Source organism: Sitophilus oryzae, unplaced genomic scaffold (assembly GCF_002938485.1).
Source record: "Sitophilus oryzae breed Bouriz unplaced genomic scaffold, Soryzae_2.0 scaffold_1449_pilon_pilon, whole genome shotgun sequence".
Lineage (NCBI taxonomy): Eukaryota > Metazoa > Arthropoda > Insecta > Coleoptera > Curculionidae > Sitophilus > Sitophilus oryzae.
Genome location: NW_022146114.1, coordinates 77382 through 99013, shown reverse-complemented (window position 1 = coordinate 99013; position 21632 = coordinate 77382). Strand labels below are relative to the sequence as shown.

Genomic DNA, 21632 nt, shown 5'->3' with positions numbered 1-21632 from the left:
TTAGCAGCAGATTTTAATCAATCATTTTTAATCACATAACCGTCTTTAATCATCTACTAATGATTCTAACATGGTTAGTAAAACGCGCGTCCAGTGTTACAAGTAAAGTACTTTGGCGTATTTTGGTAAATTAGTGTTTTATTTTTTGTATACGATGTATAATCATATTAGTTTGAGTAAAGCAAGATTTGTTTGTTGATGTAATAAATCTATCATACGATTATGATTAGGATAAATACATTCTAGGACACAGGTTGATACAAAAATAAGAAATAATACACCATTTATCTTCAAAACAATGTTTGTTTTATTTACAAAAATATCAAAAACTTAGATCGATTTAATAATACTGACAAAATAATACATTTTAGGTTAAATGATATTCGTAAACGGGTTGGCGATTCTTAAATATTAAACAATATTAAAATAAATAAATAAATACAAAGTATATCACATGGTATAATACATTTTACATAAAAGGAATGAAGAAATACCATCGTTCATATCGTGCTCATCTTTATCTTTCGATTGCTTTACCATTGCTTTGGTATAAATTTCTAAAGCACGTGATATCTACATATTAATGAAACAGTCTTTACATAATAAATTACACATATACAAAATAATGCAATAAGCGAGCTTCCTAAACGTTTCGAGTCGTTAAAATTACGTTTCGAGTGTCAAATTTTATTTTCTTATCGTATTATTTATCTCAAATCATCCAAAACCAGATGCACCCTGGCTATTTTCCTTTTATGCGGAACATTGCTCCGAAGTAAAATTCTATAAAATATATTTTGGTAAAGTACTTGGCAAAAAAACATAAAATAATTTTAAGTAATTACTGATTCTAAATGTTAATAAGTAGCGCAGCCTTATAGAATAAAAAAAGATCAAGTGTATAAGTGTCAATAGTACTGGGCCATACATTCAATAAATCACAAAAAAAAGCAAAAAAAAAATAAATAAATAAGTTAAAAAATAATAAATATATCTTAAATCTAAATCACAGCCAGATATTCTTAGAAGAGTAGAACTTCAATATCTTCTGATATACAATTTAAACTATAACACTCCCGCATTTTACGTCCGATGTTTTTTACCACCGTTCACTCTACTGTTGCCCCTATTATTCCGTTTCAACTTCTTTAAATGTCTTTTGCCCTGCTTGAAAAATCTCATCAGCTTATCGAAAAACTGTAGGTCGAGCATCTGCACTTTGCTGAGGTCGGCCTCTTTCGGCAAACAGCCCGTTTTCACGGTGGGCTGCTTGGAGGCGTCGAACATGTTCGGAACCTTCAACTGTTTCCTGATGGTGTCGTTGAATTCGCAGATGGTGAGTCTGAGCGTGTTTTTCGTGTCCTCGTAGATGGAGCGGCGCTTGTCGAAGTTGAACTGCGCGTTGGTGGTGATCTTGAGGTCTTTCAGACGATCCAGGTACACGTAGAGTTCGACCATGGATTTGTAGAAGTTCTGATTGGCCTGAAACAAGGAGAGAAATATATTTAGTAGGCATATATACACTAGTCTGTATATATTTTAAAATGTCTAAAATTTTACGATACTATTATAACGATGCCTTTTAACAACAGTTTGCAAATTTAGTTTTAAATATTTTCAATCGTATCCTTAATCTTAAGCTTCATTCAGAACCATGCAATTCGTGGAATAAATTAGTGGTTTCAATTAGCTTAGAAGTTTGTTCCTCAAATTTGAATGTAAGCATTCGGAACGGCAAAATTAGTGATAGGAATTTTTAATTGGTGGAAAAAGTTAACAAACTTTTGACTTTTCCACTAAGCATACTTCAAAATTTACGAGAAATGTCATTTTCATCTTTGATTATCGTCCGTCAAGATAAAATGTGGTTAGAAATCAAAAATGTATTGTTTTATAAGCCAAATATTAGGCTTTCTCTATGGATACAACTGATTACCGCAAGTTGTTGCTAGGATATTCTATTCATTTTAATTGTGTGTTTTAAACATTGCGAATGATCGTAAACTAAAAAGTATAAAGTGTAATTGAAACCAACTAATTGCGATGTTCTGAATGAAGCTTAAAGCTCGAAATTAATAGAAGAAATCTGGTTTCAATTAACATATTATTTTGTTATTAGAGAAACAAACTATGCTAATTGAAACTGAAACTGGTATAACCTAATCAATGTAAACATTCAGAACGCCAAAATAAGTGGTCGTAATTTCCAATTAGTAAAAAGAACTTAAAACTTAAATTTAAAAACTTTAACTTTTGTCCCTAACTTATACTTCAAAACTAGCAAGTAATGTCATTTTGGACTTTCATGCGCCAAGATAAATTGTAGTTATAAATGTTATATTGTACGTTTTATAAGCATATTATTAGGCTTTCTCTATGGATACAACTGACTAATGCAAGCTGTTGCGGATATTTTATTAATTTTAGATGTATTTTTAAGTCATTGTCAATGATAGCAAATAGTTAAGCAAAATATATAATTGAAACCACTAATTTCCCTGTAGAGTTATATTACTGTATTTCTAGTCCCGAATTCTCTTGTTCTTGAGACTATTTCCCATTTTTCTTAAGGATAATGCTATCTTGCGCTCATAGATAATGATTAATATTTGTTTTGGTTAACCTAATTTTACAAATACAGATTCAGAATTCAGAAAATGGAGAGGAATTAATTTACACAATGATAGATTATCTTTTTTTCTGCATAAATATTAATAAGTGTCATACCAGAGCATAGATAATTATAGTATAGGTAATATAAGTCTAGGGCTAATGTTAGAATCTCGGTATTGGCACCATGAAAGACGGCATTTGTTAATTTTTTTCATTTACATGTTTTAGAGTTAGTTAAAAATAACTTTAACTGATAGATTTGGGCATAAGTTGAAAACTGCAATTTCCTTTTTTATCACTACTTTAAACATAAAAACTCTATATTTAATTATAATTTTATGTCAGCCAGAAATAATTCCCGAAATAATTTACATACAAAACTTTCAATATAATATACTTACAATGGTGAAGTTTTCGGTATTCTTGATGGGGTTGATTAATTTGTTAAGCCTGGGGCAGTTGCCCTTCACCTTCTTCAAATTCTGAAAATAAAAGAAATAGTTAATAAACGAAAATTATTATTAACTTATTGGCAATTAGTCTCAGGAGAAAGTATAATACAATTCTCGGTGCACAGATCTTTAAGAGATCTGTAACAGATGGATCTGTTTAGATCTATCTGTTACTGTATTTGTTACAGAAATTACAACGTCTTTGTACTAAGAAATTACAAGTCTGTCATTCAAATTGAACCTAATTTTGAACTTACCTTTGGGTAGAGATTCTTCAGTTCTTTGAACATGCTTTTTTTCACAGTGGTGATAAAGAAGTTCAACTCTTTGTCGGCGGTACTTCTAACTTGGCGTACTAGATGGTTCGAGCAAGGGTTGCTCCACAAGTCTGTATTGTAGGATGGAGCTGCACGGGAGCAGTCCACAGCAACGAGGATGATTGAGATGATCTTGGCAAGAGTTGCTGAAACAAAAATACGGACATGTTAACTTGCCAGTAATGAAATATTCAATAAATTTACAATCTTATGTATATACCCCGGGTTTTATAGATTATATTTTTAAGTGACAAATCAATCTTTTAAGTCTGCAGTTTTTATTTAATTTGTCCAAAAATGTGGGACTGAGCCACAGTACGGTTTCATCGCTAACGTACACAGTACAGGCACATTTTAAAGAATATATACTTTAAAGTTAAGTTTAAGGTATATATTCTTTAAACTTTGGTACAGGCTTTATTTTAGAAAAAAAAAATGGAATAACAAGGACGATTTTTAGAGTAGTTTTCTTTGTATAATTTTGCAATATCATTTAAATTGTTTACAACACTCAATTTAGAGCATGTTCTACATTTTATTAGAGCAACTTTGATATTTGTTTTATATATGTCGTAGTCTCATAGTGTATTCCGTCTTTTCATGAAGATCTTAGTCACTTAATGAAAAAAGCTAACCTAATAACATAACTAAACTCCTAACCTAACCGACGCTTCATGAAGTGAACTAGGATCTTCATGAGCATTTGATCATGCTTACTAAATCCAGCTTATGATGTGCTGGCCACGTATGCAGGATGCAAGAAAACCGCCTACCGAAATCTCTTCTTTACGGTGAGCTTGTAGAGGTCAAGAGAAAACGGGGTGGACAACTCAGAAGATACAAAAATATTTTCCATGAAAACAAGGATAAACATGCAGAATCAGTGGGAAGAAGCAGCGCACAATAGAACGCAATGGAGAAGACTTCCTAAACTCAGTTAACAACGACAACCAAAAGCCAAAAGTAAAGAGGCAACAAAGTAATGAGATTTTTGAATGTCCGGAGTGTGGAAGAAAGATAACATCACGTATTGGGCTGTTCAGACACAGAAAAGATCATGAAAGAAAACGACTTGCGTTCTTCTGATGCGTATCAAATACTCGTCAGCGAGTAATGGCAGTAAGTAAGTAAGTAAGTAAGTATAGAGCATGGTACTGAAAGCAGAAAATTTGATGCTAATTGTCACAGTAACACTACGCCCATATTTTAGACAAAAATCTCGAATCTATTGACATTAAGATAAAAAGAACAAATTCTAAAATAAATATGTTATATGAAAAGCTTACGTTACTAAAAACAAGATATTTTTTAAAATTGACCCATTTTTATTTCTAATAATTCGCTCAAGTCACAACCATAACCAACCTATTTTACATAATGCTTCGTCTTCTTCCTAGAAGAAGCCTTGATTTGGAAGATTTCCCCGAAATTCAAACGCACGCGTGAAACACAGAGGTTTATGAATTGTTTATCGTCAGAAATACCTGTTTAAACCTGTAATATATGATCTACAATGAAGCTTGGCGATATCTAAGTAAACCATACGAGTTACGTGGTGCTGTATTAATACCTGTCTCAGTATTATTTATTAGGAAAATTGTGGAATATTGTTAAAAGGCAAATAAAAGTAAAGAAAAATTATTACATAATGTATTACTTCTCCTAATTGTTTGTTTATGTAAATTAAATTTCATTGAATCCAAGCTTCTAATAAGAAATTGAAAGAAACCTACATTAAAATAATTTTCTGTGAAATATCTTCTCGGCCTTACTTACATTAATTTTTTAGTATATTGAATTTAGAAAGACTTCTGGGTATTAATAAAAATGGGACATCGTTTCATAAAAGTATCATTTTGTTTTTTGTCAATAATAAAATCACTACATGCAGAATTAATCAAATTAATCTAATAAGGTTGAAGTAAAGAGAATTATTGAATATTATGATAAAACACAGTTATTTGTAATCAATTTGACTAAAATCATACATACATATAAACGATGCTTTAGCAGAAAAAACCAACTCAAATGAAAAATGTCCATTTTACAAATTTAGTTGCACCTGCATACTCTTATCAATAATTATGTTGACAAATTTTGATACATTCATAGAATTATAAATATATTTCGTTTGTAAGTTTTCAAAGAAATTAATATATACCATTTAATCCTTGATATTTTTTTTATCAAGGATTAAATGGTATATATTTGTGTTATATGTTTGACTACACAACTAAACAAGTGAAATCCAATAACAAACAATTAAATTATAAACGGTAAATCAGCTGTTTAATATTTTTAATATTTTAGTAATTTTTGGAAACAGAAATTCAGGAAAACAGAAATTCTCACAAAAATTTTCAAAAATAATCTAGTAACCTGGATTGATGTAATAGGAGCAGGGGTAAAATTTTTGAACTAAAATCTGAAAAATTGGAATACCTTCTTTACTTGCTTTAAAGCGTAGTTTGCACTCATTTTTTGCACAATTTTAAATTCATTCGCTGAATTAGATTGAAAATGGAACGATTAACGTCAAAGTTTGATAAAATTTGGATAAAAGTTCCAAAAAAATACGAGATAAGGGAATGAAAAATCATACGACATATTTAGTAAAAACTAAAACAGTAGATTTGTTTGTTTAGTTGTTTCAATTCGTTAAATAGTAAATTAATTTACTTGAGTTTAATTAGTAATAAATTGTAAATCAGTGATATATGCCAGTTTTTATTTTCAGTGATATATGCCAGTTTTTAATTTTAGGTTAATGTTCCGTAAAGAAATATAAATGTTTCTATATAGGGTAATGCATTTCTAGGTAAAAGAACTTATGGATTTTGTTTTGGTTTGGTGTGTAAGTGTAGTCTAGACTTTTAGTTCAGACCTCAATTGTATTGGATGATAAAAATTTAATGTAAGTTGTTAAAATATAAAGTAATTATCTTGTTATCATTTTAACAAGACACTTTGTATATTAATTGACTTTTAAATGTCGATAGATGACAAACTATTTAAAAGTTTTGTAGATATTAGGTGTTGTTATTTGTTACTCTTTCTACAGTAATTGTTTTATCAAAGCCGCGATCTTTATATTTTATTTTTGCTGTTTGTGCTGTAACTATTCAATTAATGTAAAGCAATAATTTTTGATCGGAACCTAGCTTAAGCTTTATAAAAGTAATTCTAGGAAAAATATAAATGTGATATCCTACCTAGCTTAAAGTAAGTACCAAACTCTTTCAAGCCGAATTTGAAAACTGTGATTGCACTGCGAACGAACAATAATCCGGGGAAAACCACACTCGGCTCCATAGCGGACGCATCAGTACCAAATCATCGATCGGATCTCGCACACTACCGGGTGCCTACAAAGCGCTGGCACTACTAGTACCTGTCGCGAATTTGTCTAAAGCTCGACTGACTCAAAGTAGCGGCAGTCAGTTAGTACCTCAAGGGAGGTCAAGATAACAACGTGCTGTACAGTCCAATACCATGTTCAGGTGGTACCGGCGAAGGAACTTATTGGTTGGACCATTTCGCTTTTGTGGGTGGGTTTTAGGGGAGGGTAGGTGGAGGGGGCCGGAGGAGATAGACGTGGTGGGGTCGTACGTTTTTCGTGAATGAAACCGGCGGTTCCGTAGTTTATTAATCATAGTCGGTCTGCTACCTAGACCACACCGGCGAGGTACTGCATTAACTCAATGGTTTTCCGTTAATTTTATTTATTTATAAAAATAGCAATACTAACGCATACGATTAAGTGGTATGATAATTATTATTATAGCATAAAAGAACATATTATTTTTGAAAGCTGTAATTTGTGAATTACATATTTATTTACAGTTAAATAGTGCGTTTTTATTCTTCTGCAAACTGACTATCCTTTGTCTAGGAATGTCTCAAATATATAATGGGAAATTAGAGGAATAGAGATACTCGCTTTATACTCCTCTGCAATCTGACTATCCTTTATTTAATTAGTTTTGACATAAATCGCCAATATATAGAGTCACAATTTGAGAAGTAGCAATAGAGATATCTCTTAGACCAAAGTATTATGAGGAAAGTCTTAAATACACAATACTCACTTTGTAGTTTTCTGCAATATGAATATCCTTTAATTAAACTACAAATCGACGATATACGGGGTCACAATTTGAAAATTACTTGTTCGTTATTTTCGTGTAAAATCAAGTATATTTAACTAATTTTGAGATCAACAAATTTACAGAAATAAAAGCTACAACGTGATGCCTAGTACCAGTTTAGGCGCAAAACGCAATAGTGTTTACTACAATAATTGTAGTAATTTATTACAATTATGGTATTGTTTATTACAATTTTTTTCAGTGGGCACTTAATTTTTCAGTCACCTCTTAGCTATCTTAACTTTTTTAATATGAGTCTATGGCACATCATTGTTGAAAAGGTCGTTACACTTTGATTACAAAATGTAAACATATTATGCAATTCGTTTCTGAGGTGTAAGGGCTAAGAAGTAAGCAGCATTTTTTAAATCTTATAATTTTTCTTTCTTTTAGATTAATAGTTGGATAAAATGGTATTTTATCGTCAACCGAAAAGAATTTCGGGAGACGATAATGCAATTTTATCGTCGTGTATAGAACAATATTTTTTTCCATAGCGAGTTACTTTTTAAAAAATATTCAGAAATTATGATTTCAAGGAATTTATTACGAGTAGAAAAAATATTGTGCTGGATTGGTGTTGGTTTCTATGTAATTTGACAAATAAATAAAACTGTCTCTTTAGTTGTCAGTTTTGAGTCAATATTTTTTAATTCTCTTTCGTGTCGATTGCTGATTGAATTGGAGCCAGAAATGGCTCGAAACGAAATAAGTAAATTACCAACAGATATTCAGGCTGAGGCGACAAACGCCATATCCAAACTACTTCCATTTAAATCCTGAATAACTTATGAAAAGGAATACAAACATTTTCAAAAATGGAATCAATTAAAAAACGTGCGAGAATAAATAAAGTTTTTAACCTATCCTCGCTGTTAAAGTATCATTTAATCTACCCTTGCGGTTAAAGTACTATTTTATCTACTATTTTTGATAGATATAAGGAACAATTTTAACAGTTGTTATGGAAAAAAAACAATTTTCATACATTCTCAGATATGTATTTGAGATCTTCTTGATTGTATAATAGATAAATAAGGCTTTATTAATACATTAAAACATAGTCATAAGAAAAAAAAATCCGGAGAAGAATGCGAAGCAAAATTGCAAAGTCTAGCAAATGAATAAAAGATATAAGATATAATATTACCTATTGCTAATTTTCAAATTTCCACCCTGTATATTGCGTAAGTATTTCTATGCTAAAATATTTGAAATTATATGTATTTGGAATATCTCAATTTTAAATTGGTAGGTATCTATTTTTGATCAGCACATCCATCAACAAAACTTGACATATTTTTTTGATTTTTGTATCTATTAAAAATTAATATCCTAACATTGATTATAGTAAACACAATACTTAAATTTATCAATGTTATTATTACTTTTTAAATTAATTTAATTTGCAATTTTTTCCTACACTAGACATTGTTAGATACAGATATTCGTAAAATCCATAAATCTTATAAGGTTTAGAGTTCAAAAAAACTAACTTCTTGTCTCCTATAACTATTCTTTCACCAAGAAAAATTCAATGTTTGCGGATGACAGTTCAATGTCTTGTAGAAATAAAAATATGGATCTGCTAGTGACTGAAAGCGAAAGGTTGATGAAACGTGCGGAGACTTGGTTCACGCATAATTGCCTGAAACTGAATCGCGATAAAACGCAAAACATATTTTTTTCCTCCAGATGGTCTAAGGATATAGAAATGAATAGTGCTAAACTATTGGGTATTACACTGGATAGTACACTCAGTTGGGTACCACATATTGAAAATCTTAAACGCAGACTTTCGTCGGTGGTATACTTGATGCGTAAACTTAAAGCGTTAATCTGCCAGGAGTCTTTGTTGAATTCGTACTATGCCTTGTTTCATTCCCATATGTCCTATGGAGTGGCTTTGTGGGGGAACTCGACAAATTCTATTCAAATATTTCGGTTGCAAAAAGGGTAATTAGAATATTATGTGGTGTTGGCTATCGAGATACATGTAAGCCCCACCTGATTAGACTGAATATACTTACACTGCCTGCTCTGTATATATTAAATCAACTTTTGGAAGTTCATAAAACTAAATCTTATCTGATAGTTAACTTTGACTGTCATAATTATGGAACAAGATCTGCCAATCTAATACGAACCAATTTCTATAGACTGGATAAATCAGCTAGAAACTCTCTACGCATTGATTTATACAACCGTCTTCCAATGGAATTAAAAACTCTATGTTTTAATAAATTTAAATATAAGCTTAAGACATTTTTAGAGAAATCTGGAATTTATAGCGTGGATGAGTTTATAGAGCAGGTAGATGGGAAGTTAGATTTAATTTGATTTATTTGTACAAAAATTCTACATTGTTCTAAAATAAATTACAAATACTTGTTTAAACTGCGTTTTAAACTATACATCATTCAAAACTGAGAAGTATGTTGAAAATTGATAAGGCGACAAAACTTATTTCGATTTTTGGAGAATTAATGGTACATACATTGGCGTAACTACAGGGATGCCCTGGGGTGCCCCCCCCAGGTACTCCTGGGCACCCTCCAGAGAAATCCTGAATTATGACTCTTGGCTACGTATTAATTTTTATTTGCTTGTGATGACGTTTTCTAGTTTTGTTTAGTTAATATTATTTTGTTGTGTTCAAAAAATGTGTTAATTTTTATTTTTTTAGAAAATTTGTAGGTATTAAGTAATCTACGGGAACACGGTTTGATAACCAAGTCTATGAAATTCATTGATAGAGAAATTCATGTAAACGTTTTATTCAAAAATGTGTTTTTTTAAATTATTTTTAATTTTTAAAAAAACAAAAGCCCTAGGCCCCCCCTAGGCTCAACCCCAGGCCCCCCAGGCCCACCCCAGGATAAATTGCTAGTTACGCTAATGGGTACATACTTCTCCGAGTTTTAGCACAGATTAATATTGTGTTTAAGTGATGATACTGTTAAAAACCTGGAAAAATCCATTCGCAACTTGGAATGGGAGTCCTCCAACGGTCTAAGACAGTCGAAGAAATTTCTCAGGACTTACGAAAGAGAAAAATAAAAGATTTTATTTGATTTAAGTAAGAACAATCTCCGGATTGTTATGGGGTTTTTAACAGTACCTACACTGTTTCCTTAATGAACATCTTAGTAGATTGAAGCTAATGCAGATTCTGTGGAGAAAATGAGGTAACACCAGACTGATATCGGAGATGGAGAACTTACCTTTAAAAACCGTCTCAGATATTGGCCTTTTGTCAAAACCCTGAGACTGTATCATGAGTTAAGACTCGAGAAGTTACTAAAGTATTATTTTTACCAATAATGGTAAACTATGAGAAAGAAAATATAGGCACTTCCTGTAGATGGTTTTCTTTTGTGATGATATCTAAATTGCAAAATATAAAAGTAAGAAACAATCAAAATTATATCTGCACCATATTTTTCTTAACAATAATGAGTAAAAACTATATGACATTATCTAATCTATTCTGTTTTACGTTACAATTAGCAGATGATTATAAGTTAATTTTAATTGTGATGCGGGGAGAGGAACAACAAAACGAAATTTTTTCTGAATGAATCAGCCTATATCCACTTTTGTTTTGAATTTTATCTTTATTTTTGGAAATTTTACATTACCTACTTAGAAGCTACTGCCGTCTAATTTCTATTTTTCGTAAAAAAATAATTTGTCCATCAACAAATATCTACAAATAACAAAAAGAAACAAATATGAAAATATAAAATAAGTATCAAATAATACTATTCGGTAATTTGCATCTTATTATAATGTTACATATGGCACCTGCTTCAATATAGATGCGAAACATGGATGCTAAAACAGAAGATATCAAACGCCTTAATGCTTTTGAAATGTGGATGTATCGTCGGATGCTGAGGATAAGTTGGACCTCCAGAACAACAAACTGTGAAGTTTTAAACAGAATGAAAACTCGTTCACACCTAACAGGCACAATTAAAATTAAAAAGACTTCCTACCTTGGTCATATAATGCGGCGCTCAGAATATGAAGAAATACAGCTCATAATAGAAGGAAAAATCGATGGAAAACGTAGCATAGGGTGGAAGAAGAAATCATGGCTACGTAACATAAGAGATTGGACCCACACCGACGGAAACTCCCTTATTCACCAAGCTCTGGACAGAGAGTCATATGCCATATTAATCGCCAACCTCAACAGAAAAGGCACCTAGGAGAAGGAATTTGCATCTACATAAATACCTCCAGTAGATGTAAGGAAAACAATCAATAGATCTTTTGTAACCAGTTTTAAATAATATAAAACATTTAGCAAGTTTACAATAAAATTGTAGAACTAATTCCTAAATAAACTTAATTAAATATTATTCCTTTAAACCTTTTGATAGAAAATACCTTAATTCCTATCATGCAGAATGAATGAAAAATACAACAAACAAAATGATTATTTTACGTTGTTTTCAAATAATGTAATTCCCTCTATGCGTGAATCTTTTTAATTTAATGGTTCAATCAATGTAATACTTTTCCTCTGAATCACAAAATAAATACATATACATAACACAATAAGCAGATAAAACATTTCTATTTTAGGAATAGGTTGTTGACTCAAGCTACTATAGCCAATATGACAGATTTTTTTTAAATATTGCTATTTCGTTATTTAATCTTCATTTAAACATTTTTTTTGGAAAAATAAAACCTTAAAATAAAACACTAAACCACCATAATACACAAAAACACTTTGACTTTTGCACTGGACGCGCGTTCCGCTAACCATGTTAGCATATTAAAACTCAGTTTCATCAGTTATCATCAGTTTTAATCATCTGCTGATGATGCTAACATGGTTAGCGAACCGCGCGTCCAGTACAAAACTAACAGTGTTTTGGTGTATTGTGGTGATTTAATGTTTTATTTTGCTGTTGTCACACCAAAGGTTCCAACCCCCAACTGTAAACTAAATCCTCTAGAAATTATAAGCAAATCAAATGGAAGTAAATGACCTATAGGATTAGAATGATCTTCTGAAGCTTTGAAGAGTCAAATGTAGATGGCGTCACCAGTACCAACAAGTTTCAGAAAGACTCTCTAATGAACATATTACATACGCTTCCCATGTAACGATAGCCAGAATCAAGGACATACTCTATTAAATTAATCAGAACAATCATACTGCTGTTTCATATGAATAGGAAATACACTATATCCATTTATTGTTACTGTTCCGTGCTCCTTAACATTGACCTTCCGATTCTAGGCGTAACCCTGACCTAGTCAATTCAGTCAGCGGCTATATATAGATCCACATTGAAATTATCTGAATTGCCGCGCTTAACAGGTGTTTGTATTAACTTTTCCCGATATCTCTTTATACAATAAATACTCCAATTGAAATTTGATTATCCTGACGTAATGCCCGCTTAATAAATATTTTGATTTGATTTTTGTAAGTAGTCGCTCTATCAGTTGCATTATTATCTTTTTGAGAGACCGTATATGATAGTAGAAATCGTTTTCTTTTATGTCTAGGAAAAATCATTTTAGATAATGAATAAAAATAAATAAAAAGATAGATTATATGCTGACTTAGCAATATAACGTTACTTGTCTGATTTATCATATATATGTCAGTTCTGACTCATCACCAACAGAAATTTGGTTGCAAATTTTTACATCACTTGTGCGGTTTGGCGGTTATAGTAATCGAAAATTAATTAAGTCCAAACAAACATTTACAAGAGTTTCATACATTAGTAACCTGGATATATTTTTAGTTTATTTAAATATGTTGGAAAATATTAATTATATGCTTATTTATTTTGGTTTGGGTTGTGCATTTTAAGAGGATGTTGTAGAAAGTTGTTTGTTTGTTTTTCTGCTCAATAAAAATTAACGAAAGTGAATGTTGAAGCATTAAAAGAGTTTTTTTTAAATATTTTTAGTACCCTCAAACAACGGTGTGATGCAACAAATTACATTCTACTCTATGATCTTTTTAGTCAATATTTCATCGTTTTTCTAATTAGATTATAATAATTTCTTCCTTCTATATAGAAAATAGATTCTATAGATTTCACCCAGATACAGTCTCAATCGGTAGTTTAAACTAATTTTAGTTACTAAGGGTTTAGTTCAAATTCAATTTAAGTATCTAATGCCTGGAGCAAGTATCTAATGTACTTTCACCCACATTATGGAACGTGCTATATGATGACCTACTGGAGACGAAAATGCCAGAAGAGAAGGAATAACAATAATTGGATTTGCGGACGATGTTGCGATAGTAGTAAATTGCAAAAACCGAGGAAGCATTGACAAACATGGCAAGCACTGGCCTTCAAAGCGTAGCAAATTGGTTACAATACAAAACTCCCCTGTACAAATCCCCGGTACAAAAAAAAACGAAGCTATACTTGTAACCACTACAAGAAAGATTCAGCCGATAACTTTGAAATACTCGGCACATCAGTCATTCTAAAAATGCTCTTAGATATCTGGGGTTATGGTTGGATTCAAAATTAACCTTTGCTGAACATCTAAACAAGGCTATTGCCAAAGCAGACAAACGTTTACAGCTCTTGGTAAACTGATGCCTAGATTCGGCGATCCAAAAGCATCAAAAAGAAGAATTTACTTTTAGAAGAAGATTCATTTTATACATTGATTGTTTCTGTTGAATATAGGTTTTATTTAACTAAAAAAAGCTATATTCAAAAGACAAGAGAAACCAATAATCTATAAAAGTAATCTCTGTTATGAAATTGTAATTTAAGAACCAAGGTAAATATTCTCGGAATGACATTGTCTTAATTTTCAAATTTTACACATCGTTCCGATCAGTAATATATCTATTTGGACACTAAATGATCTAATTTTTATATATACCTATTATATATATGCAAGTTACAAATACACTAACATCTAAGTAAACTGAGTACACTAGTGTAAAATATTCTCACAACCAATATTTATAGAAAAAAGGAAAACGAATGCGAATATTTTAATAAATATTTCTAAAAGTTGAAGTTTACTATTTTCATTCCAATGTCAAAATCTTCGAATACTGTAACAAACAAGTTCAATAATTAATTTGAATGAAATCTTAATCATTTTCAGTTTCTCTAGGCCATAATTATTATTACATTTTATGTTTTAATAACAACTGTAAAAAATCTACTACTTAATACTAAATAAATAGTATTAATTATTAGTATTAATGTATTAATTATATTAATACACATATTTAAGCATATATTATTGAAATAGGCAACCCATCCTTGATGCACGTTTCTTATCTCTAATTTATACAAACGCTCATAACATCCAGTCCAATCCATATTTTCCCATTGTGATACACTTTGTCAGAAATTAAACAATACATTATAACAACAGAATTTGTCTAAATTGTTTTGCAATATGAAAAACTAATATTTTAAACTAATATATTAATGTGAAATTTATGGAAATAAACATAAATTTGTGTAGTAGGTATATTTAATATGAGAACTGATTTTACGATAACAAAAATTAATGCAACTATTATATATCAACATTGTATTTCTTAATAAATATTACTGAAGATTTTAGAGGAAAATGGGATAGACTAATAGGTAATTTAGTTATTTGCATAAAAAGCTAGAATATCTTTAAAAAATTCCTCTAAACATCATTGGTGTAAATTTACAGTACGAAAGAAAGAAAGTAAAACCTGTTAACTAAATCGTAAGACTCTATTAGCGTGTGATATTCTAGTTCTCGTCATAATTTTGACGCTTCATTTGACAGTCGACCGACAAAATTAGCGCTAACAACAATTCTGGAATGATTAAGAACCCAATCATTTATATAGGTCCAACGGTTTATTATTTGTTGATGTTTTTATTTAGCACGCTCTAACGTGTAAAGTATATAGATAATAAATAATTTAGCCAAATGAATATCACATTTAAAATAATCACAATAAGGTTTTAAGTCATAGAATGCGTAACAGTAATAATATGGTGTAATTTTTTATCATTATTGATTGGAATAATTGGGTGTTCGAAATACGTCACTAGAGCAAATTAGACTTTTAAGATAAGATATTTGGTTAATAGTGTTCATTCAAGGTGTATTGTGCTTTTCTAAATATTTTATTTAATATACTCGTAAGTCAATGATGAAATATGAACTAGGCGTTATCATTGTTTTCTTTGAAATTTTGCTCATGAAAAGAACAAAATAAAGCTACATAAGATCAAAATACAGGCAGCTTATCTGTTTATCATCATAATATACTAATACTAATAAGATAGTGATTTAATGGGTTACGACTTGCTTGAAATAAATAATTTACAATAAATAATATAAAAAGGCTAAGTTAATATGCAATTTCGAATCGGACGATTATTTAGTTGCAGAATTGAAACCAACATTTTTTTATGAAGCTACTGCGCGCATATCGAGGCGCATATGCAATCAAATAGACATTCGATTAACTCCATAAGAATATATTATGTATAATTAATAATAATTATAGTTTCATCTTTTGCAACTAAATAATCGACCGACTCAAAATTAAATGTTGGTGCCTAGCCTACAAGTGATTCGAATTTTTGACAAACAATTTAAACTATACAGGGTGAGTCTTAAATAAGTGCAAATATTTTCAGGGCTGGTAGATCTCGATAAAAGAAACATATTATTTTCTCTTTACCGGTTTTCAAATAAATCCAAAATAACCCAGTTATTTTACTAAAACTTCCAAAAAGATGATTTTTTCCTAAAATTTTTAGAACTACTGGATCTTTTCTGGATTTTCTTTCTCGTAAATTTAATCTAGTACCTGTGTTGACTCGATAAAAACTAAAAAAATGTCAAAAAATTAAAAAAATTCCAAATTTTTTTTCGCGAAAAAAACCTCATCGTTTTTCTGGGGTCGAACTATACTGCTCCTAATAATATTTGCAGCTCGATTTGCACTTATTTAAGATCCACCCTGTATGTATTATTATGTATGTGCTAATCATGGCTACGTAACATAAGAGATTGGACCCACACCGACGGAAACACTCTTATTCACCAAGCTCTGGACAGAGAGTCATACGCGATATTAATTGCCAACCTCAACAGAGAAGGCACGTAGGAGGAGGAGGAGGAAGATCCACCCTGTATGTATTATTATGTATGTGCTACTTTGTATTTGCAACTTCCCGATGGCTTTTAGTATTGCTTTTAGTATTTTTGACTAGTGGGTGGATGGTGGATCATATATTTTTATTAAAAAATAGGTAACCCAACCTTATTACAAGATTCATATCTCTAATTTTGTTGTACATCTCTAAGTTGTCAAATCTTCTATATTCCCATTGTCATACATTTAAAAACTATAATAGATTAAATAATAATAGATTGATGAAAGAAAAATAATAAAAAAAATAAATTAAGTTGTAGTTTATTTATTACAATGTTTTCAACTTTCCTGGTGCTTTTAAAGTACATCAATTAATTGAAATTTTATTAGATTTTCGATAAGTAATATACTTTTATTAGAAAAACAGGTAACACATCCTTGATCCAAGATTCGTGTCTCCAATTTAATACAAAATTTAAATTCAGTTTAATATATATCCTCATATTGTTAGATATCAAACAGCAATGTAAAGTATTAGTATTTAGGGGTATAAATTTGTTTTACCTAATAGATAATACTAAGTCTAACATATTAAAGGAACAAGATAAAGAGAGATGGACTTCAAAATAAAAAATCTTGAAAAGTTAAATAATTTGAAGGCTTAAATAAAAATTTACTGACTTTGATTAAATGTTTTATGTGCAATTTTGTTGGAATCTTTGTTGTTACAACATGGAGATTATACACGTTATTACAAGAAAGCTCCTTTTTTTACACTCTAAATACATGTTTGGCTAACCATTTGTCTGAAAGTGTTAATTCATTCAATGATGAATTGAAAATATCTTCTTTGGAGTGATATTTTGTATAATTTTGAAACTTTACACAACATTTTGGTTAGACCGTTTTAAGACGTACACAAATAATTAATTGTTATATTGTTACTTTTCAAATTATCACTCTGTTTTTAATAATAATATTAATTTATTAATACAATACTTGTATGAAAGTCTCCATATAAAATATTATGTGATACCATTACATAAATAGATTTTCCGATATGACCATTGCCAAGAATTAGAGAGATTTAGCAAATCTAATAAGGAATTTATATGAATCATGCTATTTCCTAATATTCCTTAAGTATCCGTTTGGTGTAGTCGATATATGTATGTACGTGTGGAGGCGTTTAAACCTTGGGGTTTGTCACCTTTCTTTTTCACAGTACCACAGACCATAAAATTCATGTAACATTTCTCTTAGTCAAACGTAATTATAATCAATCAGCGGAAATAATTAAAAGGAAAGAAAATATAACTTAACTTTAATCTTTTTTTTAAGTTCTGATGGAATGAGAATAATTTAAAATAAAATCAACAGTATGTTGTTCAAAAAGTTATTAACCTTCATACTTGAAATAAAATTAAGTACAAAACTATAATTATAAAATATCTATTTAATTTAATACACTTTAAATATTTAATGGCCTTAAATACAATGAAAAAAAATTCTTATAGGATATGCCGATCAAATTATATGAAAAATAAAACCATAGGTGGTTATTATATTTTAATATCATCAGTAATTGTGATTTTAATAGTAAAAACGTGTAATAATAGATATTTATTAGATTAAATACATCTTTATTTTACTTACAAGCTAATTTTGATATAATTTGGAGCCAGTCATGATTAATAAACAAATTCATTTTGTATAGATAGTTAATTTCATGAGTATACAGAAAGTCTGTAATAGTTATTTGTTAATATGTTCTAAAAATTATGCCGAAATATTTAAATTACCATTATTTTCTGTGACTTATTGGATTAAAAGATAAAAATGACACGTGCTCGTTAAAATTTAAAAAAATTGCACTAATTTTCTATAATTTCTATTTTTACTAGCTGTATATTTTATTGCAAATAATTCGGTATTTAGTTGTCTAATAATGAGTTTTTAATTTACATCATTTTTTCAATACTTTGTTAATAAAAATATTTACATAAAATTATCCCACTGTGTGGTAACGGCACTTCTACAATTTAATTTTTAAAAATTTGGTTACTTTTCAACTCTGATTAGAAAATTTTCAATTAAATGAATTTGATGCTAAATTAAAATAATTATTATAGCAAATAGCGGATAAATAAAATTTAAGTCTAACATAATATATAAAATGTAACTATTGTAGATATTAAATTTCATCAAAATATTAGAAATCATTTAATATTCAATTCAAAATTAAAATAGACAAATTACTTAAACTCGTTAATTAAAATAAAGATAAACATGTAAAATTTTATTTATGAAAGTTATATCATCATATTGATAAGGCACTATTACAGTATAAATTCCAATGGATTCGTCACTTACAAAAATTAATTTTTGGAATTTCGATGAGATTTCCGAGACATTTTTTTTATATATAGTAATAAACTTATTTCTATACGCATATTAGAATATGGAGCACGTAAGTATATTAAGAATATTCAAAATATTTTATTATATATATGGAAGGAAAATAAATATAAGTACCTAGTTACAATAATTATTGTTAATGATAGTAGATTAGTTGTTTAATAAAATGTTCCGAAATAATTTAACAAAGCATCTTTGATACATTTCCAAATTAACGAGACAACAAATTTCAAACAACTTATAACACAAAAGATATTATTTGGATTTTGAATCATTTTCTTAACTATCACTGAAAACTATGTTTAGTAATACAAACGACTAAATTTCCAGCAATTTTAGGTATGAGACATTATTTTAATATTATTTTTGGAAAAAAAATTAAGTTTTAAATTTATTAAGGATTATGATATATTTTAGAATGATTAATATTGAACTATTGCAAAACACTAAATTGGTAAGAAAAAAATGATTGTCATATTTTATCCAATTTATTTAAAAAAACGCGCGTTTTTAGACAACTACAGTACACTAAATTTCCAGAAAGTCTCGATATTTTGATATTAAAATAGTGTATATTTGTCAGTTAATATCTACAAAATAGTATTTACCTATGATATTGTTTGTATTGTCGAGTATTTGTTTTCCTTTATGATATTAATATTCAATTTTAAATTAAATTAATTGTTCTATGGAAAAAGATTTATATTTTTTTTTGCAGAAAATAATATATTGATAAAATGAAATATTTCAATTTATTTCTAGCACATATAAATTATTTATTTTACTAATGTTTTGTTTTCTTTAGACAAAAGGGGCTAATTTGTTCTTAACCTAACCCCAGAGATATCCTGAATCCCGAATTTTGAAAAATTGGCACACTATCGTTTTTGATACTAGAATATTTGGCAGTCAAAATGTACACAAAATACATTTAATAAGATTGTTGTGAAATGTTTAATTGTTAATTGTTTAGGTACAAATTTGTATTAATGATATACAGCATGACCCTAGATTGTCTTTACAAGAGGAAAAACTTTTTTATTATTGACATTTTGAGAAAAATGCATTCTTCATAAAAAATAGCTTCTTCTAAAATGGTTAATCTCGTTTATACTTTTCAAAATTTCCATTCCGTTTTAGAGAAAATTAAAAAAATATGAAAACTTCGTTAAATTTTTTAAAATGTAAAAATATAGTAATATAATTTAGATTTCATTCTTTTGATAGATGGTTTATAATTAATTTTGATTAATGTCACATTTTTTGGTTTTGTTGTTAAAGTAAGTATCTAATTTTGCAATAACTATTTCCCACCCTTTCCGCAGCATTAAATTAAATAAATTTTGAGCTTTTTTAACATTTTAAAATAGCAAAAATATTACGGTAATTAAAATTCTTTTAATAATAATCTACCAAAGAATGAAAACGAAATTATATTACCATAGATGAAACGCGTTTTAATTTTTAGGACTTATATGGAATCTGGTATACCTGGAATCTTCCTTGGAAAAGTATAAAACGGATTAACGATTTTAGAACAAGCATTTTTTTTTATGAAGAATGCATTTTTCCCAAAATGTCAATAACAAAACAGTTTTTCCTCTTGTAAAGACAATCCTAGGACAACTGTGTAAACACAGTAGTGGTTTAAAAAAAAACTGATATGTTCTGTTTATTATTTTCGGGGAATTGAACTAGTAATTTCAGGTCCCATGAAATATAATATTATCATAGATCATAACAAATAAAAAAATTCATATATTTTTAGATATAAAGGCACTCACTGGGTTAATTATTCTTCTGAACCATAGTAATAGTTTAAATAAATAAAATAAAAACGGGTATGAATAAATATCAGTATACTAAACTGTTTTTTATGAATCACTATAGTGATAAGAAAAGGGAAAAGGATTCCAAACGATTGATTTGTCACTCACACAATTTCCTTATTCTACCAATTTTCCGAGGTTTTCACTAAAGAAAGCGCGCTCCGCACAAATCACTAAATTCTCAAAATTTCGCACAGTATTCAATGAAAGCTCCCTACCTTTTGATACTAGCGTATGGGTCGATGCTTCAGCCATGTGCTATCTCGATAAATTCACAGTTTTAGCGGTTCTACACAACAGAGGAAAATCTAGTTCGTTACGCGCGCCCCGAATTCAAATCCTATATATCGAAAAACGTGTTTTGTCGTTGCGTTACTCGCGCTTCGCTCGCGATGTCGATGATGAATCACTGGTGCGCGCCGCGACGGGTTCGCTGTGTGTCGTTTCGTTTGTCGGAAGTCGTCTGAAAGTCTCAATTTACATATTATAGTTATATAGCTTAATTTTTCGCGCCCCCCACTCCTGACACCGCGGGCAGGATTCAACGATCCTGCCGCAGATTTCAGCACGATTGTTTATTTTTTCTCGTCGGGCCGGGGAGTGGGGATAACTAACGCAAATTTTCTCTAATCATTAGATCATTGAACTAAATAAAATAGGTGTATTTTTTATATATATTCAGTTGATACCTCGTCCTATAGCTTCTTAATTGGTACTACCTTCAACCATTATAATTG

General features: G+C 29.6%; 1 protein-coding gene across 2 annotated transcripts; it reads right to left on the bottom strand.

Moving 5' to 3' along the window:
* Positions 1 to 289: 289 nt before the first annotated feature.
* On the bottom strand, positions 290 to 21360 carry LOC115877379. 2 transcript variants are annotated; one of them, XM_030893530.1, is made up of 4 exons: positions 21114 to 21360; positions 3323 to 3528; positions 3015 to 3095; positions 290 to 1482 (listed from the first exon to the last, which is right to left on the bottom strand). In XM_030893530.1, exons 1-4 carry the CDS (start codon positions 21148 to 21150, stop codon positions 1084 to 1086), a joined length of 723 nt encoding a protein of 240 aa, XP_030749390.1. In that variant the 5' UTR covers positions 21151 to 21360; the 3' UTR covers positions 290 to 1083. The 2 variants fall into 2 exon arrangements, with proteins under 2 accessions (XP_030749390.1, XP_030749389.1); XM_030893529.1 differs by lacking the exon at positions 21114 to 21360 and adding an exon at positions 6595 to 6836.
* Between the last annotated feature and the right edge of the window lie 272 nt (positions 21361 to 21632).

What these genes read in the sequence shown, in the direction of transcription:
- LOC115877379 (XM_030893529.1), bottom strand. Translation starts at nt 6,694, where the DNA reads ATGGAGCCGAGTGTGGTTTTCCCCGGATTATTGTTCGTTCGCAGTGCA. An exon ending in TGGTACTTACTTTAAGCTAG is followed by an intron (nt 3,529 to 6,594) that starts GTAGGATATCAC and finishes TTTTTGTTTCAG; the next exon opens with CAACTCTTGCCAAGATCATC. An exon ending in ATACCGAAAACTTCACCATT is followed by an intron (nt 1,483 to 3,014) that starts GTAAGTATATTA and finishes TCCTTGTTTCAG; the next exon opens with GCCAATCAGAACTTCTACAA.